This window comes from Salmo trutta, chromosome 6 (assembly GCF_901001165.1).
Source record: "Salmo trutta chromosome 6, fSalTru1.1, whole genome shotgun sequence".
NCBI lineage: Eukaryota > Metazoa > Chordata > Actinopteri > Salmoniformes > Salmonidae > Salmo > Salmo trutta.
Window position 1 is genome coordinate 22,501,957 of NC_042962.1, and position 26,556 is coordinate 22,528,512.

Here is a 26,556-nt window from a genome sequence, read left to right on the forward strand (position 1 = left end):
TGATTGGACTCCAGGTTAGCTGACTCCTGACTCCAATTAACTTTTGGAGAAGTCATTAGCCTAGGGGTTCACATACTTTTTCCAGACTACACTGTGAATGTTTAAATGATATATTCAATATAGACAATAAAAATACAAAAATGTGTGTGTTATTAGTTTAAACACACTGTTTGTCTATTGTAAAGATGAAGATCAGAACAAATTTTATGACAAATTTATGCAGAAATCCAGGTAATTCCAAAGGGTTCACATAATTTTTCTTGCCACTGTACCTGAAATGAGTTGCAAAATGAATAAGAAATAGTGAAGATGTTGACAAGGTTATAAATAATGATTTTTAATTGAAATAATAATTGTGTCCTTCAAACTTTGCTTTCATCAAAGAATCCTCTATTTGCCGCAATTACAGCCTTGCAGACCTTTGGCATTCTAGTTGTCAATACCCCCCCTTGACGCGCGGCTCCAGCAGTGCGCCGACACCGGCCCCGGGGACGACCCGGAGGGCGAGGCGCAGGGCGATCCGGATGGAGACGGTGGAAATCCCGCAGCATTGAAGGATCCAATACATCCTCCACCGGCACCCAGCATCTCTCCTCTGGTCCTCAGATAATCGCATGGTTTGCTTTCGCCGTAAAGCCTTTTTGAAATCTGACACTGCGGCTGGATTAACAAGAAGTTCATCTTCAAACCGATGTATAACACTTGTATAATTTATGAATTATTATTATGAGTATTTCTGTTTTTGAATTTGGCGCGCTGCAATTTCACTGGATGTTGTCAAATCAATCCCGGCACGCGAAGGGATCCATAAGAAGTTAAAAATCAACCGTTTCCAGCTACAATAGTAATTTACAACGTTAACAATGTCTACACTGTATTTCTGATCAATTTGATGTTATTTTCAAAAACAAGGACATTTCTAAGTGACCCCAAACTTTTGAACGGTAGTGTAAATCTACTTGAAAATCTATGGCAAGACCTGGAAATGTTTGTCTAGCTATGATCAACAATCAATTTGACAGAGCTTGAAGAATTTTGAAAAGAATAATGGGCAAATATTGTAGCACAATCCATGTGTGGAAAGCTCTTAAAGGCTTACCCAGAAAGACTCACAGCTGTAATCGCTGTCGAAGGTGCTTCTTCATAGTATTCACACTCCTGAGTCAATACTATTGTAAATGAGATATTTCTGTATTTTGGTGTCAGTAAATTTGTTAAAGTTTCTGAAAACATGTTTTCACTTTGTCATTATTGGGTTTTGTGTGTAGATGGCTGAGGGGAAAAGTATATTTAGATATTTCATTTTGAATTCAGGCTGTAACACAAAATGTGGATTAAGTCAAAGGGTATGAATACTTTCTGAAGGTGCACTGTATGCTGTTTCTCTCTTTCACTCACTCGCTTTCTCTTTTATTATGTCTGGCACTCCTCTGACAGTTAAAAGAGGGGGATGAGAGTTAGATGAAACAGACCGTAGACTGTGAAGTGTTGTTTAGGCTTCAGGCCCCACTACTCACTCAATAGCCTCTCTATGGAACAGCTGTGGGCTGGAGAGAGTGAAGGGGGGGGGGAGAAGAGAGAGAGAGAGGACAGGAAAAGGGAGAGAGGTGTATAGTGAGACGAAAGAGAGAAATAGACACAGAGGGTGGAACACAGCAAGTGAAACAAATACAGAAGTAGTGCACTAAATAGGGAGCCATTTTGAAAGCAGACCTGGAGTGTTCTCTCACAGGAGGTGTCTGTTCCAGTGGACAGGAAGTTGAGGATTAGTGTGTAGTCTGGACCGGTGGCAGTGGCATTCAGCTGGTCTGGCCTCCACTGCTAGAAATCAACACCTCATCTGGCCTTGGGCAAGGAAGAAGTACTCTGAGGAAGATGGAGGAGGGAGCGGAACGGAAAGGAGGAGAGAGGTAGTGGAGCCGGGAGTTGTCAAAAAGGAGAGAGAGAGAGAGAGAGAGAGAGAGAGAGAGAGAGAGAGAGAGAGAGAGAGAGAGAGAGAGAGAGAGAGAGAGAGAGAGAGAGAGAGAGAGAGAGAGAGAGAGAGAGAGAGGAGAGAGAGAGAGAGAGAGGAGAGAGAGAGAGAGAGAGAGGAGAGAGAGAGAGAGAGAGAGAGAGAGAGAGAGAGAGAGAGAGAGAGAGAGAGAGAGAGAGAGAGAGAGAGAGTGTGTGAATATGAATGAATGAATGAATTCCTCAGCAGGAGGAAATGTTTAGCATATTTTCTGGCTCTGCTCGTTCCGGGAGTTATATTTAGATCTGACAGACAGGGTCGATCATTCCCAACATAGTTGACAAGGTAAGGAGAAGGGCTGTGGAGTTTATCGCACCCTATTCCCTACTTAGTGCACGACTACTGCTATGGGCTCTGGTCAAAAGTAGTGCACTGTATAGAGAATAGGGTGCCATTTGGGACGTAGTCACAGATCCACATGGTGGGACTTGATAGGATGTTATTATATAGTAGTAACGGCTCTATTCTTTAAAGTCCCCAGTCAATCTAAGCCTGAGGAAGTGTGTTGTGTTTTTACAGACCCCTTAAGAGAGAAACCAGGAAAGGCATTCAGAGAAAGACCATGCATAGTGAATTGAACTCACTACCCAAGGAGCGACTGTGTACTGCATGCATACACTGTTAGGCATAGTGTATAGTAGTGTCCTGTGTCATGGCGGCTACACAGCAAACCCTCCAGACGAACACAATCCTGCGATCACCTAGTTCAACGCACAATTAACACACAATCAACCATTCACTGCATAATATGTGGCAGGTTACATATTTCACCAATCGCCGCACTATTACGGCAGACAACTGAGAAGGACCAACGGAACGGGTGGATCCCCTGGCCTGGTCTAGTAGCCAAGTCTACACAGTATCGACACCACTGTGTGTCTCTTCCCAGGGTTCCAATATAACAGACACGTGTACAGAGATGTTGATGCATGGAGTCCTGCTGAAGATCTCAGCTGGTAACATCCAGGAACGCATCTTCTTCCTCTTCGATAACCTGCTGGTCTACTGCAAGAAGAAAAACAGGTGGGACCGGACTGCCACACTTCCCTCTCTCTGACAACTTGCTTCCCCCTTACCGTAGGCTTGTCGAGATACTTCAAGCAGCACCAGCTACTTTCTATCTGTCCCCATCTGTGTGTCGTTTCATTAGCCACAAGGGCCCTGTATAGTTCGCTAGCCCAGGTATCTACCTGTTTCTATGTGTTGCCATGCCTTGTGTGACGAGACAATGTTAAGTTGGCTTCATTGTTGTCCCCAGGCGTTTAAAAAACAGCAAGGCGGCTACAGAGGGACCGCGTTACCTGTTCAGAGGAAGAATCAACACCGAGGTGATGGAGGTGGAGAACGTAGATGACGGAACAGGTGAGTTCTACCGCTAACAGGTCACTCAGGGTGTGTCTCAAACGGCACCCTATTCCTTAGATAGTGTCCTGCTATTAAACAGCTATTTGAGATGCAACCCTTATCCTATTTCGCAACCCAACTACCATCCAATGCTCGGGAGGAAACTCTGCGCTAACAACAAGTCACCTTTATTTCAGTATTTCTGCTCTCAAAAGCGGATTCGTTATCTCCGTGTACTGCAGACAATCTGTATTTCTTCATGAAGACAATCAATTCACTTTTTGGTGCGGCAACACATTGTTCCCAATTTGCTGTTTGGATTGATTGATTTTGTCTCCACGGATCAGAACACGTTTGTATTATTCTTGCTTCTTACTTTGTGCGTCCTAAATGGCACCCTATTCTCTACGTAGTGCAATCATTTTGAGAAGGGTACATAGGGCTCGGGTCAAAGGTCGTGCACTGTAAAGAGAATAGGGTGCCATTTGGAATTCAGAACCCATTTGGGTTGTGTTTGTTATACGGCGTCGGGTAGCCAAGCGGTTAGAGCGTCGGGCCAATAACCAAAAGGTCGCTGTGTTGAATACTTGAGCCGACGAGGTAAAAAATCTGTCAATGTGCGCTTGAGCAAGGCACTTAACCCTAATTTGCTCCAGGGGCACGCCAGACTACTATGGCTGACCCCAACTATCTGGTGCAGGTGACAATTAAACATGGCTTTTTTTGGGGGGGGGTTGTTTTCCAGAAGCACTGAGATCTCAGATCTCTATTTCTTGTTTTGACAGTTAATCAATTCAGGTGGCGAACCAGTCGATCGGGTTAGATACCCTCCCAGCCAACTGTATGACATGTCAGTCAGTGATGGATGACGAGTGTTTTAATTCACAGCCTACTTAGATGTTATAGTCTACTGCACACAAACCATAACACAGTCTACACTCTTAGAAAAAAGGTGCTATCTAGAACCTTAAAGGGTTCTTCGGATGTCCCCATAGGAGAACCCTTGTTGGTTCCAGGAGAAACTTTTTTGGTTCCAAGTAGAACTGTTTTGGGTTCAGTGTAGAACCCTTACCACAGAGGGCTCTACCTGGAACCCAAAATGGTTCTACCTGGAACCAAAAAGGGTTCTCCTATGGGGACAGGTGAAGATCCCTTTTGGAACCCTTATAGCAGACAATAGTGCTGAGCAATTAACCCACATTTTGGTTCTTTTTCAGTTTTTTAACAACTAATTGACCGACGTCGCTTCAATTATTTGAATTCCATTTTGTGATTTTTTTTCTTCTGTGAGCTCAATGCGCACATTGCACAGTTTCTCTAGAGATAAATCAGATCCAGCTTGAACTGTGCAATGTAGTAGGGAGTTGTAGTTTCCAACAGGCCAATATTCTACATAGTTTTCCACATAAAACATGGTAATTAACTACAATGACCATAATCTACTTGTCCGGCCTGTTTCTTTTACGCCTGCTGCGGAAGAGACAAAAAAAGTATGCCTGATTTACTTTGAAGAACTACTAAAACAGTGATTTTGTCAGACAGCATTGGCAGCAGCTCTATAGAGATGAGATGATGACTTGGAATGAAATAATAAAACAAATGTAATATACACAACAACTGAAATATCTGATTAAAGTAATGTGAATAAATGCAGAGGATTCTGCCTCTGTCACACACATGTGCTCCAGAGGATTTAGGACAGAGGGATAGGATTTGTAAATTCCATTTAATCTCTCCTTCCCTCTGTTTCTGGATGAATGATGTGACGTTAGCTCATTCTTGCTAAAAGGTCTAGCAGTCAATAGGCATAAACTACTGCCAAACTGTGCAAAGAAAATCGCCATAAATCCTTCAAGTAGTCAACGGAACAAAGGAAGCAGGTTTTATTGACATTCCAGAAGGGAAGTACTCTGGTATTGAGCTAATGTGAAATGTGAAAATTCTTGTCGGTTCTGGCAAAGGCCTCATCCTGAACCTGCTGTGGGATTGATAATGGACTAGTAATGAGCTAGCTGCTAGCCCTGTGCTTTTAGTCTGGGCATGAAACTATGGCAATGGAGATGACAGATTCGTTTTCTACATTCTGGATTCCAGATTCCGTAATCAAGGTTCCGTGTTCCAGATTCCGTGTTCCGCGTGGAACCCACCATCGCCCTGTAATCAGTCTAATCATGGAGGCCCCTCTGCTCTGGAGCGTTTCATTGGATGATCGATTGGCTCGGTTTCATGTGGTCCATCTCATTTAGCTCTGGACCCCAGCAGCTCTCTACCAGCCTATCAGGGGTCCGCTCTGCTCTGTTTACACCTAAAGTACACCCATTCTGTCATGGATGCAGGACTGTGGCCGTGTCTCTGAGGTGCGTCCCTGATGACACCCTATTCCCTATGTGGTGCACTACTTCAACCAGGGCCCATAGAAGTGCACAATATATGGAATAGGATGCCAGTCCTGGTCAAGGATAGTGCACTACGTGGGAATAATAATAGTGCATATTTGGGACGCGTGCTAAGTGTGTTGTTTGTGTGTCTCTTGGTTTGCAGCGGATTACCACAGCAGCGGGAACATAGTGAACAATGGCTGGAAGATCCACAACACGGCCAAGAACAAGTGGTTTGTGTGCATGGCCAAGACCCCAGAGGAGAAACAGGAGTGGTTGGAGGCTATCCTCAAAGAGAGGGAGAGGAGGAAAAGTTAGTACTCATATAGTATCTGATACTGTTGGCGTAGAGTCGTGTGTGTGTGTGTGTGTGTGTGTGTGTGTGTGTGTACCATAATATATCCTAAATAGTGCACTCTAGGTAATAGGGTGCCATTTCGGAAACCTTTGTGGATGTCAGTATATCCTCCTATCTAAGACACTAGGGCACAAGAACTAGACTTGCAGGTAGAATGAATAGAACTGAACTCTTTTCCTAATACAAGATGTCTTCTGTTAAGTCTATTTCTATCCTGTTGCTCGTCCTACTCCCCCTTCCCCCTCTCTTCCTGCTTTTCCACCTGCTCCTCGTCCTGCTCATCCTCCTACTGCTCTTCCTGCTGCTCCTCCTGCTTTCCCTCTTCCTCTTCCTCCTCCTGCTCTCCCTCCTCCTGCCTCTCCTCCTGTAGTGTTTCAGCACCAGGGTATGGTATGCCTAACTACTTTAATGTGAGAAGAGAAATGAGATGAGATGGATTGGTAGACAGTTTCTATGTCAGGATACATATACACATGTGCTCCAATATATTGGCACTTTACAGTGTGTTCTGTTTTCTCTTTTCAAAACTGGTTGAACCCTGTAGGCACCTGCTACTTACAACAGGTGTGATAAATTACACAGAAACAAACCAAATTAATTACAATGTTGAATTATTTAGTTCAGGGCATTTTTGACTTTGAAGTGAAAAATCTAAATTTCCGTTTAGATATTTTGTATTTTTTGTTCTGTGCATTTTTAAGTCAAACAAAAAAGTTGTTATTCAATTTCAGGTTATTTTAGAAGAAATAGTGAATCATGAAAGGGAGACAGTATATTTGACCGCATCTGTACCAATGGGAAACAGTACTCCTTTGGCTTGAATGTTGACTGTCGCCTCCTATATCTCTCTCTCTTTCCTTCCCTCTAGCGTTGAGGCTGGGGATGGAGCAGGACACGTGGGTGATGGTGTCAGAGAAAGGAGAGAAGCTCTATCACCTGATGACTAAGCAGGGACACCTCATCAAGGACAGGAAACGCAAGCTCACCACATTCCCCAAGTGCTTCCTGGGAAGGTAGGCTGATCTGTCTAGCTCTCTCTCTCATGCAAGTGGGGTGTCTGCATTTGTTTTTTTTCTGTGTGTGTGTGTGCGTGGCTCTATCCATCGCTCTCTCTCTCTGTCTGTCTGTCTGTCTGTCTGTCTGTCTGTCTGTCTGTCTGTCTGTCTGTCTGTCTGTCTGTCTGTCTGTCTGTCTGTCTGTCTGTCTGTCTGTCTGTCTGTCTGTCTGTCTGTCTGTCTGTGTGTCTGTTCTCTACCATAACATTGTCAACAATGTCTCTCTTTAATCCTTACTAAAGTGATGCCCTAAAACAGTTCAATCTAGTCTCATTTCATTGATTACAAACATATAATGGAAAACAGTGCTTGGAGTCGAGGCTGTTCAGACAGGATATTTCCAACTTTGATCCTGGGTAGCCAGACCATTAGGAGACATACATTGACATTAGACTCTAGACTAGCTTATTGATCGACCAGACAGTTTGTGAGTGGACTGAACGTAGCACGGCTACATACAAAGGAACCGTTAACAAGGGCTTTATAAACCACAACACTGTCTTTGTCAAAGCTCTGTGCTTCCTCAGCCCTTTCCAGACATCCAATAGACCTCTTCTGGTGATATACTGCAATCCTAGACATTACAAAACCCAATCGGCTGTCACATGCTGTACGAAAAACAGACATCGAATGAGTCTAAAATACCCTATTCCCTATATAGTGCCCTACATTTGACCAGGGTCCACGGAGCTGGTCAAAAGAAGTGCACTATATAGGGAATAGGGAGCCATTTTAGACTAAGCCTTGAGCTTCAATCAGACAGCCGTCAGTAACGGCTAAGTCCATCTAGTTAAAGCCTGAACAGAATCAATCCAGCCATGCTCCAAATGATGGTGTGACATTCACACCCTCAACGCCTGGCATAGACCCTACAGGCCCATACTGGAGCAACCAGGCTGGGTTAAGTGGACTTTAATAAGAGAATCAAACGCTGGGCCTTAGATCTTAGTGCTGGTTAGGAGCATATGGTGGATATGGAGTGGTGTGGTCTGGAGCGCAGCTAAGCCCCCCCCCCCCTTCTCTCTCTCTCCCTCTTTCTGTCTTGCTCCCCCTCCTGCTCTCTCCCTCTCTCTAGTAGAGTGCCTCACAGAGTAGTCTGAGATGGGGTGTAAAGTGCTGTCTAACTATTTTGGGTTTTGGGTGTGGAACGACAACCGGTTCTCTCTCCTTTGGTTTGTGTGTAGACATACCGATTGTGTCCCAAATAGCACCATATTCCCTGTATAGTGCGCTACTTTTGACCAGAGCCTTATGATCTGCATACGGTAATTCATACCGGTTCTACAGAGATTCTCTTCAGTGGTTCTATAGTGGTCTGGAAAAGGTTCTGTGAGCTAGAAAGATCAGACTGTGTCTTCAGAAAGTATTCTGAACCTTTCCCTTTTTCAAAATGTTTTTACTTTACAGCCTTATTCTAAAATATATTACATCTTTTTTTCCCTCCATCAATCTACACACAATACCCCATCATGACAAAGCAAAAACAGTTTTTTGAAAATGTATCACATTTAATAAAAACTGAAAACAGATTTCTTATTAACATAAGTATTTCATACATTTTGAAACATTTTATTAAAAACAAACACCTTAAATATTCAGACCCTTTGCTATGAGACTCGAAATTGAGCTCAGGTGCATCCTGTTTCCATCGATCATCCTTGAGATGTTTCTACAACTTGATTGGACTCCATCTGTGATAAATTCAATTGATTGGACATGATTTGGAAAGGCACATACCTGTCTATTTAAGGTCCCACAGTTGACAGTGCATGTTAGAGCAAAAACCAAGCCATGTGGTCGAAGGAATTGTCCGTAGAGCTCCGAGACAGGAATGTGTCGTGTCACAGATCTTGGGAAGGGTACCAAAACATTTCTGCAGCATTGAAGGTCCCCAAGAACACAGTGGCCTCCATCATTCTTAAATGGAAGAAGTTTGGAACCATCAAGACTCTTCCTAGAGTTGGCCGCCCGACCAAACTGAGCAATCGGGGGAGAAGGCCTTTGTTTAGGGAGGTGAATAAGAACCCTGTGGAGATGGGAGAAACTTCCAGAAGGACAACCATCTCTGCAGCACTCCACCAATCAGGCCTCTATGGTATAGTGGCCAGACAGAAGCCACTCCTCAGTAAAAGGCACATGACAGCCCGCTTGGAGTTTTCCAAAAGACACCTAAAGGACTCAGACCATGAGAAACAAGATTCTGTGGTCTGATGAAACCAAGATTGCACTATTTGTCCTGAATACTAAGCATCACATCTGGAGGAAACCTGGCACCATCCTTAAGGTAAAGCATGATGGTGGCAGCATCATGCTGTGGGGATGTTTTTCAGCGGCAGGGACTGGGAGACTAGTCAGGATTGAGGGAAAGATGAACAGAGCAAAGTATAGAGAGAACCTTGATGAAAACCTGCTCCAGAGCGCTCAGGACCTCAGACTGGGACGAAGGTTCACCTTCCAACAGGACAATGACCCTAAGCACACAGCCAAGACAACGCAGGAGTGGCTTCAGGACAAGTCTCTGAATGTCCTTGAGTGGCCCAGCCAGAGCCCGGACTTGAACCCGATCGAACATCTCTGGAGAGACCTGAAAAAAGCTGTGCAGCAACTCTTCCCCTAACACACCTGACAGAGCTTGAGAGGATCTGCAGAAAAGAATGGGAGAAACTCCCCAAATACAGGTGTGCCAAGCTTGTAGCGTCATACCCAAGAAGACTCAAGGCTGTAATCACTGCCAAAGGTGCTTCAACAAAGTACTGAATAAAGGGTCTGAATATTTATGTAAATGTGACATTTCCATTTTTTTTTATACATTTGCAAACATTTCTAAAAACCTGTTTTTGCCATGTAATTATTGGTTATTGAGTCTAGATTGATGAGGAAAAAAACAACGATTTAATACATTTTAGAATAAGGCAGTAACGTAACAAAGTGGACAAAGTCAAGGGGTCTGAATACTTTCCGAATGCACTGTATATTGGTGATTACTCTGACATTCAAAAGCCCATATGGTTGAGTACTGAATTAAACACAAGTTTCTGTGTGTAAACCCATGAAAGCTCATTAAGCCTATGAAAACATATCCCACTATATACTAGCCCCTACTTGTCTTGTCGAACACCTCTGTGGACATATTTAAAACTGTGGACATATTTAGAACGTGCACGAACAGTTATTGTTTTTGTCTTAGGCCAGACAAAATTGATTCACTGTATAACGGATTTTCCCCCCAGAAAAGTGAGGCGAGCGAGTGAAAAATAAATACAAAATAAATATGTGAATTGGATAAGGAATAACAGTACTTTACCACATTGTCCTAGGTGCTTGTGCACGTTCTAGGCCTAATGTGAGTTTCAAGAGTTCTATAAAGAAAACCCGACACAATTTTGCTTCAAAAGAATGTTACAATGTTGTTCCAAACATTAGAAATGAAACACAATGGGAGGATTAACTTGTGACGGTTTCTTTATTCCTGATTAAAAAAAAAGTGCAATCCGATCTCGTAATTTAATGTGACGTCTAGGGTAATGGACTATTTAACGTTTTTTTTTTTCTAATTCAAGAATGATTGACAATAAATAATTGTAATCAAATTAAGATGTCGATGCATGGTAACGAGTTCATTACCTGAATGCGTCACTGTAGACTATAGACGTTAACAAAATATTCATACCAATATGATTAGGCCTCTCATAGACTAGAGCCCTTGTAGAAAGAGGGTCAATCAAGTCAGGTCGAGTTAGGTCAATCAAGTTAAATTAATACATAAATCCAACCATAGTGTATAACCTTTCATCATCAAAATACAAAAAAAAAATGGTTTTTAACATGCACAATTAGAAGCATCAGTCTATATAGAGCAAGCTTGACTACATTCCAGCCCAGTAACTTTGCTCACCGCATCCTCCTTCGATTGTCTCATCTGGCTGCCCCGAAAAGCCCCCACCTTGGAGACGGTCGCTAACATCGCTGTGGAGCTGCTGATCTGCACCTGAGTGTGCGCGTGCCACTGGCCATGTACTTTCTGGACATGCTAGCTGTTCTCTGCGGTGCATCATCTCTTCAAACGCATTCCGTCTTGGTGTTATTGGTTGGCCTACTACTTTAAAAAAATTATATATATTGAACCTTTATTGAACTAGGCAAGTCAGTTAAGAACAAATTCGTATTTACAATGACGACCTAGTACCACTGGTAGTACCGGTAAAAATGTAAGTTATGAATCACAAATACAGCTGACACACTTCGATTTCATCAATCATTTTGACTTCAATTTGGTTGTCCAAAATACTATCAGCTTGCACTGCGTCTTTGCTGATGAATGCCCTGATCTCAGGCCAGTCAATTGGTTCAATGACATTGTGGTTTCGTCTATTAATCGCTTCTAACAGATCTGAAAATGATTAACCATGAATTTAACCCACTGTTTGTTTATAATGTTGGACGTCCCACGTTGAACCTGGACACGTAAATAGTAGGAATTTGCGCCGGCTTGAGCCATGACTGCATGAGAGAGAAATGAAACATCTGCACGTCGCCTGCAGGTGCCAGCGGGTGTTTCACTGTCCAATCCGAGGCTGGAACATGATCTGAGCGCCTGATCTGAGGCAGTTTGGTCTCTTGCACATCAACTTGGGAAAGCCTGAAGGGAGAGCGGACAGTGCATTATAAACAAAGTGCCGCATATATTGCCCCAAAAATAACACCCTTTTTTTTTCTTCCGGGGTGTGGAGTGAAGTAAGGCGGGGCATCCGTTAAACAGTAATTCAACTTTGTCCGGCCTTACCCTTTCAAAACGACTTTTTCCACTTTGAATGTTGTAGCTATCAATTGTCCGATTAACAATCACCCATATTAGCAAACTGATTTAATGTCCAACTTCACATCTCCCTAGTAGGACCCTATGGGTTGTTTATCGTATAGGGCCCTATGGGTTATTTATCGTAATGTACAATATCAGCAAAATGTCCACGATTACTAGCCTGTTTGGTCAGTGTCAATCGTTTTCTGTTTATCGTCCCAGCTGTGTGTGTGTGTGTGTGTGTGTGTGTGTGTGTGTGTGTGTGTGTGTGTGTGTGTGTGTGTGTGTGTGTGTGTGGAGGTATGTGTGTGTGGAGGTATGTGTGGAGGTGTGTGTGTGTGTGTGTGTGTGTGTGGAGGTGGGTGTGTGTGTGTGTGTGTGGAGGTATGTGTGTGTGAGTGTGGAGGTATGTGAGAGAGAACCCCCCCCGGATGTTCTGAGTCTCTTTCTTTCTCAGTCTCTGAGTCGTGTCAGTGAATTTACAAGTTGTGAACTCCTCTCTAAGTGCTGGGGTTTAATTGTGGTCTGGGATCAGATAATATCCAACAGAAACCACTTGTGGTAGCCATCTTCAGGCAGTTGTCATTCCATTGGAGATGTGTAATACACACACGCACAAACACGCGCGCGCCAGACAGAGATGGGGCTCACTAGTAAACAAATCCTCTTTTGTGATGTCAGGTTTACGTTTTTGGAGCAATGCGTTGCTAATGTATTGTTACAGTAAGGTTATTGTTTACTTTGTGTCTTTTGTAAACATGCCAAGACTTACAGAATACAAACAAACTCAGTACAAATATTTAGCTTGAGGTTTATTGCTTCCTGTATTGAATATAAACCTGCTAAGGGCCTCTTACCAATAGTATTATACGCCTTGAGACAAGTAGGTATGCATTGAAATCAAGCCTGCATATACACGGAGTGTACAAAACATTAGGAACACCTTCCTAATAGTGAGTTGCACCCCCTTTTGCCCTCTGAACAGCCTCAATTAGTCGGGCAGGGACTCTCTGTTTCAGAGGGGTTGGGTTAAATGTGGAAGACACATTTCGGTTGAATGCATTCAGTTTTGCAACTGACAAGCTATCCCCTTGCCCTTTCCTTTCCACAAGGTGTTGAAAGCGTTCCACAGGGATGCTGGCCCATGTTGACTCCAACGCCTCCCAAAGTTGTGTCAAGTTGATACACACGGGAAACTGTTGAGCGTGAAAAACCCAGTATTGTTGCAGTTCTTAAACACATTCAAACCGGTGCGCCTGGCACCTACTACCATACACCGTTCCACCGTACACCGTTCCACCGTACCATACACCGTTCCACCGTACCATACACCGTTCCACCGTACCATACACCGTTCCACCTACTACCATACACCGTTCCACCGTACCATACACCGTTCCACCGTACCATACACCGTTCCACCGTACCATACACCGTTCCACCGTACCATACACCGTTCCACCGTACCATACACCGTTCCACCTACTACCATACACCGTTCCACCGTACCATACACCGTTCCACCTACTACCATACACCGTTCCACCGTTCCACCGTACCATACACCGTTCCACCGTACCATACACCGTTCCACCGTACCATACACCGTTCCACCGTACCATACACCGTTCCACCGTACCATACACCGTTCCACCTACTACCATACACCGTTCCACCTACTACCATACACCGTTCCAGACCGTACAACCGTTCCAACCGTACCATACACCGTTCCAACCGTACCATACACCGTTCCACCGTACCATACACCGTTCCACCGTACCATACACCGTTCCACCTACTACCATACACTGTTCCACCGTACCATACACCGTTCCACCGTACCATACACCGTTCCACCGTACCATACACCGGTTCCACCTACTACCATACACCGTTCCACCGTACACCGTTCCACCGTACCATACACCGTTCACCTACCATACACCGTTCCACGTACCATACACCGTTCCACCGTACCATACACCGTTCCACCGTACCATACACCGTTCCACTACACCATACCGTTCCACCGTACCATACACGTTCCACCGTACCATACACGTTCCACCGTACCATACACCGTTCCACCGTACCATACACCGTTCCACCGTACCATACACCGTTCCACCGTACCATACACCGTTCCACTACCCATACACCGTTCCACCACCACCGTACCATACACCGTTCCACCGTACTACCAACACGTTCCACCGTACCATACACGTTCCACCTACCATACACCGTTCCACCTCTACCATACACCGTCCACCGTACCATACACCGTTCCACCTACTACCATACACCGTTCCACCGTACCATACACCGTTCCACCGTACCATACACCGTTCCACCGTACCATACACCGTTCCACCGTACCATACACCGTTCCACCTACTACCATACACCGTTCCACCTACTACCATACACCGTTCCACCGTACACCGTTCCACCGTACCATACACCGTTCCACCGTACCATACACCGTTCCACCGTACCATACACCGTTCCACCGTACCATACACCGTTCCACCGTACCATACACCGTTCCACCTACTACCATACACTGTTCCACCGTACCATACACCGTTCCACCGTACCATACACCGTTCCACCGTACCATACACCGTTCCCCCTACTACCATACACCGTTCCACCGTACCATACACCGTTCCCACCGACTACCATACACCGTTCCACCGTACCATACACCCGTTCCACCGTACCATACACCGTTCCACCTACTAACCATACACCGTTCCACACCGTACCATACACTGTTCCACCGTAACCATACACGTTCCACCGTACCATACACCGTTCACCGTACCATACACCGTTCCACCGTACCCTACACCGTCCATCCACCGGACCATACACCGTTCCACCTACTACCATACACCGTTCCACCGTACCATACACGTTCCCTACGTACCATACACGGTCCCACCGTACCATACACCGTTCCACCGTACCATACACCGTTACACCGTACCATACACCCGTTCCACCTACATACACAGTCACCCTACAATACACCTTGCCACCGTACCATACACCGTTCCACCACGTACCATACCACCGTTCCCCGTACCATACACCGTTCCACCGATACCATACCAAGTTTCCACCTTACTACCATACATCCGTTCCACCTACTACCATTCCACGTCACCGTATACACCGTTCCACCGTACCATACACCGTTCCACCGTACCATACACCGTTCCACCTACTACCATACACCGTTCCACCGTACCATACACCGTTCCACCGTACCATACACCGTTCCACCGTACCATACACCGTTCCACCTACTACCATACACCGTTCCACCGTACCATACACTGTTCCACCGTACCATACACTGTTCCACCGTACCATACACCGTTCCACCGTACCATACACCGTTCCACCGTACCATACACCGTTCCACCGTACCATACACCGTTCCACCTACTACCATACACCGTTCCACCGTACCATACACCGTTCCACCTACTACCATACACCGTTCCACCGTACCATACACCGTTCCACCGTACCATACACCGTTCCACCTACTACCATACACCGTTCCACCGTACCATACACCGTTCCACCGTACCATACACCGTTCCACCGTACCATACACCGTTCCACCGTACCATACACCGTTCCACCTACTACCATACACCGTTCCACCTACTACCATACACCGTTCCACCGTACCAACACCGTTCCACCGTACCATACACCGTTTCCCGATCCAGTCCACCTTACCATACCCGTTCCACACCCGTACCATACCCGTTCCACCGTACCATACACCGTTCCCACCGTACCATACACCGTTCCACCTACTACCATACACTGTTCCACCGTACCATACACCGTTCCACCGTACCATACACCGTTCCACCGTACCATACACCATTCCACCTACTACCATACACCGTTCCACCGTACCATACACCGTTCCACCTTACCATACACCGTTCCACCTACTACCATACACCGTTCCACCGTACACCCCGTTCCACCGTAACCTACACCGTTCCACCGGTACCATACACCGTTCCACCGTACTACCATACACCGTTCCACCCGTACCATACACTGTTTCCACCGTACCATACACTGTTCCACCGTACCAGACACCGTTCCACCGTACCATACACCGTCATCCACCGTAACCATACACCGTCCACTACTACCATACACCGTTCCACCGTACCATACACCGTTCCACCTACTACCATACACCGTTCCACCGTACCATACACCGTTCCACCGTACCATACACCGTTCCACCTACTACCATACACCGTTCCACCGTACACCGTTCCACCGTACCATACACCGTTCCACCGTACCATACACCGTTCCACCGTACCATACACCGTTCCACCTACTACCATACACTGTTCCACCGTACCATACACCGTTCCACCGTACATACACCGTTCCACCGTACCATACACCGTTCCACCGTACCATACACCGTTCCACCGTACCATACACCGTTCCACCGTACACCGTTCCACCGTACCATACACCGTTCCACCGTACCATACACCGTTCCAGCCTTCACCTGGATTCTTCTCGCGCTCAGTCTATGTCACGGAAAGAGCACATTGTTTTGTACACTCAGTGTCAACTAGTGTGGACTGTGGGTCGCCGCGTCCCAAATAGCACCCTATTCCCTTTATAGTGCACACTACTTTTGACCAGGGCCCATGGGGAATAGTGTGCCATTTGGGATGCAGACAGGGAGAAGATTGAAACTGTTCCAGGCTGCCATTCATGGCGTAAGTGACCTGTATTACTCCCGGGTGTTTTTCTCTCTGTGGCAGGGTGGCAGGGGGTTGACAGTCTGACTAATTTATCCTCCATTCTGGTGGTTTTCTCATCTGGCTCTGTCCACTCTGGTAGTGGAGATAGGAGACGGAATGAGAGGGAGGAGAAGGGGAGAAGGAGGGCGAGGGGAAAGAGAGAATGTGGGTAAGAGGTGGAGGAAAGGGGGAGAGAAGGAAAGGGAGGAAGCTAGGTGTGCCGTGGGGAGAGTAGAGAAACCAGATCAGTCCAGCCCCCGACAGCCCTGTCCTGTCCTTCACTCCTACCATCTACACACACACACACACACACACACACACACACACACACACACACGCGCACACACCCTCCTGCCCCAGCCCTTCGCTCTGCAGTGACTCTACTGTTATTCCCGGTTGGGAGTTTCGAAGACATGCCGCGTTCAAAACACCTGGGAACTCGGAAATCTCCGACTTCTGACGTCAGTGAACTCTGGAAAAAAACGATCTCTGACTGGGAAAAATCTATTTGAATGGTCATCCAACTCAGAATACCAACTCGGGACTCTGTCTAGAGCTCCGACCTGAAGATCACCGACGTCATGATTTGACCTCGTATTTTTCCCAGTTCCCAGTTGTTTTGAACGCGGCAACAGTTTAGGAAGACCACAGAATTCCGCTGGTGAAGCTGGGCATGTTTGTTGGGGTTATGTGGAGGGAGGGAATGCTGAGGATTAATCTGATATCTTTCTCTCTCTCTGTCTCTCTCTTTCTCTCTGTCCATCTTTTTCTCTCTACTCTCCTTCCCTCTGTCTCTCTCGCTCTCTCCCGCAGGATTACAGAATTATACAGAAGTATCCTATTTAGCTTGTTTAGGCCATAAGGAATTCAATTGGGGACGGTGTTTATTTCTACTCTTGCTGTTTGTTTCCTCCCTAGTCCGAAATGATCAACATCAAAATGATGTCTGTTTTTACCAACTCTACTCAGAAAGCCACCAGACACTCACAGATTTGATGGGTGTCATGTGTTTGTCTTGTCCACAGTTGGACAAGACAAACAGATGAACTAAACCCTCTCAGGGAGATTTAACAAACAGAAAAGACCCCCAAAAATAAATAAGAATCTGGTCAGCAGTAAGACTGTGGCCCAAATGCCATGCGATTCCCTATATAGTGCACTACTTTTGACCAGAGCCCTATGCTAGTGAGCGCTAGCTAATGCTAACTACTGTACATTAGTATAATAATTTTGTTTTACAAATCGATACTAGTATTCAAATATCAATATATTATCATCCCAAAATAATATTGCGATATGTAACTATCCATTTTTTGCCCCTCCATCACTACTATTTAGGGAAAAGGAAGGGTGTAATTTGGGACGGTGCCTGTATTTTTTGCCATAGCCACGTCTATTTAGGGGAACATTTGTAGAAACTTTATCTTTTGAGAAGGTGTTTGTTATGGTGTTAAAAACACTGTCTGGGACCCTATTATTTATCTGAGGCATTCTGCTCCTTCTCCACGTTCACTGCCGTAGAGACATCCATTGGACCATTGCCTACTCCCTCAATTAAGCTACATTTGCTGGACTGGTGCTTTCGTAACCGTTCATCTTCCAGCATGTCCCTGTCATTTCTATGGAATGATGGTCTTTTCATTGCACTGTCGTTTTGTGTGTCCCCAGTGAGTTTGTGTCCTGGGTCGGCGGATGAGCAGTGGTTTAGATTTACGTCTTCTCAATTAGTGTTTTGGTCTTGTATGTTTTAAGTCTCCACAGTGACCATTGTTTGGCGGTTTTGAATTGTTTTTGTGTGTCCCCGGTGACTTTATGATAGACAAAGTGTTATTTCCTGTCCCCCCTGTGAGTTAATGAGCTGGCTGGTGGACATTAGTGTTGTGTTATTAACGGTATTGTGTTATTTCCTGTCCCCCCCCCAGTGAGTTTGTGAGCTGGCTGGTGGACATTGGGGAGACTGATAACCCAGAGGAGGGGGTTCATCTGGGACAGGCCCTACTGGAGAATGGAATCATACACCATGGTAAGTGATTCACTATACTGTACGTTCATCATCTAGTCCAGGGTTCTCCAACTGGCGGCCCGCGGGTCGAATTTGGCCCTCAGTGATTTTGTCAAAGCAAGTGAAATAGATAATAAACAATAAAAAAAATGACTTTTCAAATGTCATTATGCCATTATGTCGTGTTGTAACGATGTACAAATAGTTAAACATAAATAAACATAATATGGGTTGTATTTACAATGGTGTTTGTTCTTCACTGGTTGCCCTTTTCTTGTGGCAACAGGTCACACATCTTGCTGCTGTGATGGCACACTGTGGTATTTCACCCAATAGATGCCTTTGTTATGGAAGGTTTGGAAATCTCTCTCTCTCTCACTCTCTCTCTCTCTGTCTGTCTCTCTCTCTCTGTCTGTCTCTCTCCGTCTGTATGTCTCTCTGTCTCATTCAATTAAAGGACTTTATTGGCATGAGAAACATATGTTAACATTACCGAAGCAAGTGAAGTAGATAATAAACAAAAGTTAAATAAACAATAAAAATGAACAGGTAACATTACACTCCCAGAAGTTCCAAAATAATGAAGACATTTCAAATATCATATTGTGTGCAAATAGTTAAAGTACAAAAGGGGAGATAAATAAACATAGACATTGGTTGTATTTACAATGGGTTTGTTCTTCACTGGTTGCCCTTTTCTTGTGGCAGCAGGTCACACATCTTGCTGCTGTGACGGCACACTGTGGTATTTCACCCAATAGATGTGAGTTTATCAACATTGGGTTTGTTTTTATTGGCTGTTTTCTAGATTTTGATAATTAGCGGGTATCGGCCTAATTCTGCTCTACATGCATTATTTGGTGTTTTACATTGTAAACTGCACCCTTGTCTCACCCCTTGCCCTTGTGCAGAAAAACAATGTAATTTTTCAGTTTAATACTACATGTGTTGTTTGAGTAAATCAATTTTATGATGTCTTATACTTTACCCCCAATGCCACTTTGGAGGGTTTTGTAATATAATCCATCATGCCATAAGGAATCAAAAGCATTCTTAAATCAACAAAACATTCAAATACTTTCCCTCTGCTTTTCTGTTGAACATGCTGGTTTATTAGTGTGTGTAATGTTTGTCTGTTGTTCTGTGTTTGGGTAAAAAGCTAATTTGTTTGTGTGAAAAGGTCTCTATTTGGTCATTGAGAATAGTTTCCCATGTTACTGGTGACACATGTTCCCCTATAGTTATTAGGGTCTAATTTGTCACTTTATTTATATATATATATATATATATATATATATATATATTGGGTGTTATGAGCCCCTGGTTCCAAATATCAGGGAAGCAGCCACTCTCCAAAACCAGGTTGAATAGTTTTAATAAGGCATCGTGTAGTACTGTGTTTAAAGCATTTCACAGCCCACCTCTCTCTCTCTGTCTGTCTGTGTGTCTCTCCGTCTGTCTGTCTGTGTGTCTCTGCTGTCTGTCTGTGTCTCCATCTGTCTGTCTGTCTCCATATGTCTGTCTGTGTGTCCATCTGTCTGTCTGTGTCTCCATCTGTCTGTCTGTGTCTCTCCGTATGTCTGTCTGTCTCTGCTGTCTGCCTGTGTCTCCATCTGTCTGTCTGTGTCTTTCCATCTGTGTATCTCCGTCTGTCTGTCTGTGTGTCTCTGCTGTCTGTCTGTGTGTCTCTGCTGTCTGTCTGTGTCTCCATCTGTCTGTCTGTCTGTCTGTCTGTCTGTCTGTCTGTCTGTCTGTCTGTCTGTCTGTCTGTCTGTCTGTCTGTCTGTCTGTCTGTCACTCTCACTCACTCACTCACTCACTCACTCACACTCTCTCTCTCTCTCACTCACTCACTCACTCACTCACTCACTCTCTCACTCACTCACTCACTCACTCACTCACTCACTCACTCACTCACTCACTCACTCACTCACTCACTCACTCACTCACTCATTCAATTAAAGGACTTTATTGGCATGAGAAACATATGTTAACATTACCGAAGCAAGTGAAGTAGATAATAAACAAAAGTTAAATAAACAATAAAAATGAACAGGTAACATTACACTCCCAGAAGTTCCAAAATAATGAAGACATTTCAAATGTCATATTATGTGCAAATAGTTAAAGTACAAAAGGGGAGATAAATAAACATAGACATTGGTTGTATTTACAATGGGTTTGTTCTTCACTGGTTGCCCTTTTCTTGTGGCAGCAGGTCACACATCTTGCTGCTGTGACGGCACACTGTGGTATTTCACCCAATAGATGTGAGTTTATCAACATTGGGTTTGTTTTTATTGGCTGTTTTCTAGATTTTGATAATTAGCGGGTATCGGCCTAATTCTGCTCTGCATGCATTATTTGGTGTTTTACGTTGTACACGGATATTTTTGCTGATTTCTGCATGCAGAGTCTCAATATGGTGTTTGTCCCATTTTTGTGAATTCTTGGTTGGTGAGCGGACCCCAGACCTCACAACCATAAAGGGCAATGGATTCTATAACTGATTTAAGTATTTTTTGCCAGAATTTTATGTTCCTTTTGATGGCATAGAAGGCCCTTCTTGCTTGCCTTGTATCTCAGATCGTGGGGCTTAAGCTGCATCCCTGTCTCACCTCACGGCCCTGTGAAAAGAAATGTGTGTTTTTTTTTTGCCAATTTTAACCGCACACTTGTTGTTTGTGTAAATGGATTTTATAATGTCGTATGTTTTTCCCTCAACACCACTTTCCATAAATTTGAATAGCAGACCCTCTATGCCAAATTGAGTTAACTTTTTTTTAACCTTTATTTAACTAGGCAAGTCAGTTACGAACAAATTCTTATTTTCAGTGACGCCTAGGAACAGTGGGTTAACTGCCTGTTCAGGGGATGAACGACAGATTTGTACCTTGTCAGCTCGGGGATTTGAACTTGCAACCCTTCAGTTGCTAGTCCACCGCTCTAACCACTAGGCTACCCTGCCGCCAAATCAACAAAGCATGAGGAGACTTTGCCTTTGTTTTGGTTTTTGATTTATTTGTCATTTAGGGTGTGCAGGGTGAAAACGTGGTCTGTCGTACTGTAATTTGGTAAAAAGCCAATTTGACATTTGCTCAGTACATTGTTTTCACTGAGGAAATGTCTGCTGTTAATGCAGAGGATTTTCCCAAGGTTGCTCTCTCTCTCTCGCTCTCTCGCTCTCTCGCACGCTCTCTCTCTCACTCTCTCGCTCTCTCGCACGCTCTCTCTCTGTCTCTCTCTCTCGCTCTCTCTTGTGTAATCTTCGGTCGATACATTTATATATATATTTTTTTTAAGAATAATAAAATACAGTGATTATTAAATAAACAATAAAATGTACATGGGTGATGGTTCCCCTATGTATTATTTGTAAGTTAGATACAATGTCAATACTTCGGGGAACTAATGATCGTGGGATGTCCCTCTGGCTATGGCAGTCATATACAGTTGAAGTCGGAGGTTTACATACACCTTAGCCAAAAACATTTAAACTCAGTTTTTCACAATTCCTGACATTTAATCCTAGGAAAAATTCCCTGTCTTAGGTCAGTTAGGATCACCACTTTTTTTTAAAAAGTGAAATTTCAGAATAATAATAGCGAGAATGATTTATTTCAGCTTTTATTTCTTTCATCACGTTTCCAGTGGGTCAGAAGTTTACATACACTCAATTAGTATTTGGTAGCATTGCCTTTAAATTGTTTAACTTGGGTCAAACGTTTCAGTTAGCCTTCCACAAGCTTCCCACAATAAGTTGGGTGAATTTTGGCCCATTCCTCCTGACAGAGCTGGTGTAACTGAGTCAGGTTTGTAGGCCTCCTTGCACACACACGCTTTTTCAGTTCTGCCCACAATTTTCTATGGGATTGAGGTCAGGGCTTTATGATGGCCACTCTAATACCTTGAATTTGTTGTCCTTAAGCCATTTTGCCACAACTTTGGAAGTATGCTTTGGGTCATTGTCCATTTGGAAGACCCATTTGCGACCAAGCTTTAACTTCCTGACTGATATCTTGAGATGTTGCTTCAATATATCCACATAATTTTCCTGCCTCATGATGCCATCTATTTTGTGAAGTGCACCAGTCCCTCCTGCAGCAAAGCACCCCCACAACATGATGCTGCCACCCCCGTGCTTTACGGTTGGGATGGTGTTCTTCAGCTTGTAAGCCTCCCCCTCTCTCCTCCAAACATAACGATGGTCATTATGGCCAAACAGTTCTATTTTTGTTTCATCAGACCAGAGGACATTTCTCCAAAAAGTACGATCTTTGTCCCCATGTGCAGTTGCAAACCGTCGTCTGCCTTTTTTATGGCGGTTTTGGAGCAGTGGCTTCTTCCTTGCTGAGCGGCCTTTCAGGTTATGTTGATATAGTACTCATTTTACTGTAGATATAGATACTTTTGTACCTGTTTCCTCCAGCATTTTCACAAGGTCCTTTGCTGTTTTTCTGGGATTGATTTGCACTTTTTGCACCAAAGTACATTCATCTCTAGGAGACAGAATGCGTCTCCTTCCTTAGCGGTGTGACGGCTGTGTGGTCCCATGGTGTTTATACTTACGAACTATTGTTTGTACAGATGAAAGTGGTACCTTCAAGCGTTTGGAAATTGTTCCCAACGGATGAACCAGACTTGTGGAGGTCTACAATTTTTTTTTGAGGTCTTGGCTGATTTCTTTAGAATTTCCCATGATGTCAAGCAAAGAGGCACTGTTTGAAGGTAGACCTTGAAATACATCCACAGGTACACCTCCAATTGACTCAAATGATGTCAATTAGCCTAACAGAAGCTTCTAAAGTCATGACGTCATTTTCTGGAATTTTCCAAGCTGTTTAAAAGGCACAGTCAACTTAGTGTATGTAAACTTCTGACCCACTGGAATTGTGATACAGTGAATTATAAGTGAAATAATCTGTCTGTAAACAATTGTTTGAAAAATTACTTGTGTCATGCACAAAGTAGATGTCTTAACCGACTTGCCAAAACTATAGTTTGTTAACAAGACATTTGTGGAGTGGTTGAAAAACGAGTTTGAATGACTCCAACCTAAGTGTATGTAAACGTCCGACTTCAACTGTACATACATACATACATACATACATACATACATACATACATACATACATACATACATACATACATACATACATACATACATACATACATATATGGGGGTTATGAGCTCCTGGTTCCAAATATCAGGGAAGCAGCCACTCTCCAAAACCAGCTTGAATAGTTTTAATAAGGCATCCTGCATCTCAGGAGTGCTGTGTTTTAAGCATTTCACAGCCCACCTCTCTCTCTCTGTCTCTCTGTGTGTGTGTGTGTGTGTGTGTGTGTGTGTGTGATGAATAGCTTTGGGTTGAACAAGTGAAGCCTTTCAGAGCAGTAATTTCACCCGTATGTTTTTTATTTACATAGACCAGTGTAGAGCAGATGTCTTATTCAAAACTCCTCTCTCCTACCAGACTGTTTAGATAACAGCTTACATATAACCATCTCTTCTCGCCATGCCGTTTATTTAATATAGTTTAAAATGGCTGCGGATTACGACTGTGTGATGCATTTAGTGTGTAGAGCTGTGGCCGGGGACCTGCTTACATCATTCACACTGCACTGCACCCTACACACACACACAGACACACACACAGACACACACAGACACACGGTACCTTTCCCTACAGCTCTGTACGGGTTTTATTTTTTCCTCAAAAGAATTGGGCCTGTGGCCAAGCGGGGTCCTAAATCACTCCCATTGCTTTATTGCTTCCTAGCGACGAGTGAGTCCAGGGGTTTAGACTTTAGTTAGTTCTACTCCCTGGTGGTGAGGCTAGCCCCCTTAACTCCCAGCCCATGAAAGCTCTCTCTCTAACACACACACACACACACACACACACACACACACACACACACACACACACACACACACACACACAGGCGCAGGGCACATACACACACACACACACACACACACACACACAGGCGTGGGCACGCACACACAGGCGCAGGGCACACAAACACACACACACACACACACACACACACACACACACACACACACACACACACACACACACACACACACACGCTAATGAGGTAGAACCCACAGGGGGAATATCCAGGATTAGTTCTCATAATAACTTTAATGGAACATGCAGTTCTACAGTACCAGTACAAGATGCTGATACAACTGATTTCTTTTCGGAGGGTCTTGGTAAAGTATAGTGAAAGGGAGATGCTTTTTAACACAGCCGCTGTTATCTGTAACCCCTCTGCTTTACAATTTGAATGTTCTCCGACACACTAGAACAAGTGAACTGGTTCAGTCATGGCTTGAATGTGTTAAACATATTATATTTACCAAAGCACCCCCCCCCTAAACTTGACTAAGATTTGTATGTTGGACCCATGCACAAGTCGTTGGACGTTTTTAAAAGACGAACTAAAACGCTCCAACCAACCGTGATGTCATGCTTCAAATGTGTTTAACCCAAGTGTGTCTTCAGTCACAGACAAACACCAGTTCAAGCCAGAGCCGGTGCTGTACCGTTTCCGCTACGACGACGGGACCTACCACCCCAGGAGTGACATGCAGGACGTCATCTCCAAGGTAACCGACGTCCTACTAGCTCGAAATGTTCTCCTCTTCCGGGGAGTCCGAATGAAGAGACACTCATCTGATCCGTTGTGTTGGGAAACCCGTCCTGACATTCAGCTGTATTAATATCTCTAATGAAACATCTCTCTTTCTGTGTCTCCCTCCCTACAGGGTGTCAGACTCTTCTGCAGGCTCCATAGTCTCTTCACTCCGGTCATCAGGTACAGTATGGTAGGGGTGTGTCTCAAGTGACAGCCGTTTCCCTATGTGGTGGAATACTTTCGACCAAGGCCCATAGGGCTAAGGTCTGAAGTCGTGCACTATATAGGGAATAGGGTGCCATTTGGGAGACGCAGACGAGGCCACGCCAGGTGGCCACTGTGTCTTCCAGTCCGTTACACGTGTCTCTCCCCGTCTCTGGCAGGTGGGCCGGCCCAGTGTTACCGTAGCGCCCAGTTCTCAGAACTTTAAATAGCACCAGCACCACAGAGAAGGAGAAATGAGAGGGGAAAATAACATGATGAACTAAAGTATGAAGTCATTGTTTGGAAAGACAAGGTTTGAGAGAGAGGAGAGGCAAGGTTTGAGAGAGAGGGGAGCAGGGGAGAGGTAAGGTTTGAGAGAGAGGGGAGCAGGGGAGAGGCAAGGTTTGAGAGAGAGGAGAGCCAAGGTTTGAGAGAGAGGGGAGCCAAGGTTTGAGAGAGAGGGGAGCCAAGGTTTGAGAGAGAGGGGAGAGGCAAAGTTTGAGAGAAGGGGAGAGGCAAGGTTTGAGAGCAGGGGAGAGCCACGATTTGAGAGCAGGGGAGAGCCAAGGTTTGAAAGCAGGGGAGAGGCAAGGTTTGAGAGAGAGGAGAGCCAAGGTTTGAGAGCAGGGGAGAGCCAAGGTTTGAGAGCAGGGGAGAGCCAAGGTTTGAGAGCAGGGGAGAGCCAAGGTTTGAGAGAGAGGAGAGCAGGGGAGAGCCAAGGTTTGAGAGAGAGGAGAGCAGGGGAGATGGAAGGATTCGGTGTGGCAGTACTAGGGATAGTCCTAGCACTAGGTCTACTACTGACTCCAAACAATACTGATGGAGCCATCCACCCCTGTAGCTAGGAGGAGGAGAGGGGGTAGAGGAGGAGAAGAGAGGAGGTAGAGGAGGAGAAGAGAGGGGGTAGAGGAGGAGAAGAGAGGAGGTAGAGGAGGAGGAGG

The 26,556-nt window shown here is 44.8% G+C and overlaps 1 protein-coding gene across 1 annotated transcript in view; it reads left to right on the top strand.

The window, feature by feature from the left end:
- The window catches only part of LOC115195677 (phosphatidylinositol 3,4,5-trisphosphate-dependent Rac exchanger 2 protein-like), a 203,128-nt gene that overhangs the window by 53,973 nt on the left and 122,599 nt on the right, over positions 1–26,556 (top strand). The window contains 7 exon segments of the mRNA XM_029755788.1: positions 2,901–3,034; positions 3,270–3,373; positions 5,897–6,046; positions 6,960–7,104; positions 18,684–18,784; positions 25,279–25,382; positions 25,542–25,591. Of these exon segments, the coding sequence (XP_029611648.1) occupies positions 2,901–3,034; positions 3,270–3,373; positions 5,897–6,046; positions 6,960–7,104; positions 18,684–18,784; positions 25,279–25,382; positions 25,542–25,591 (788 nt within the window).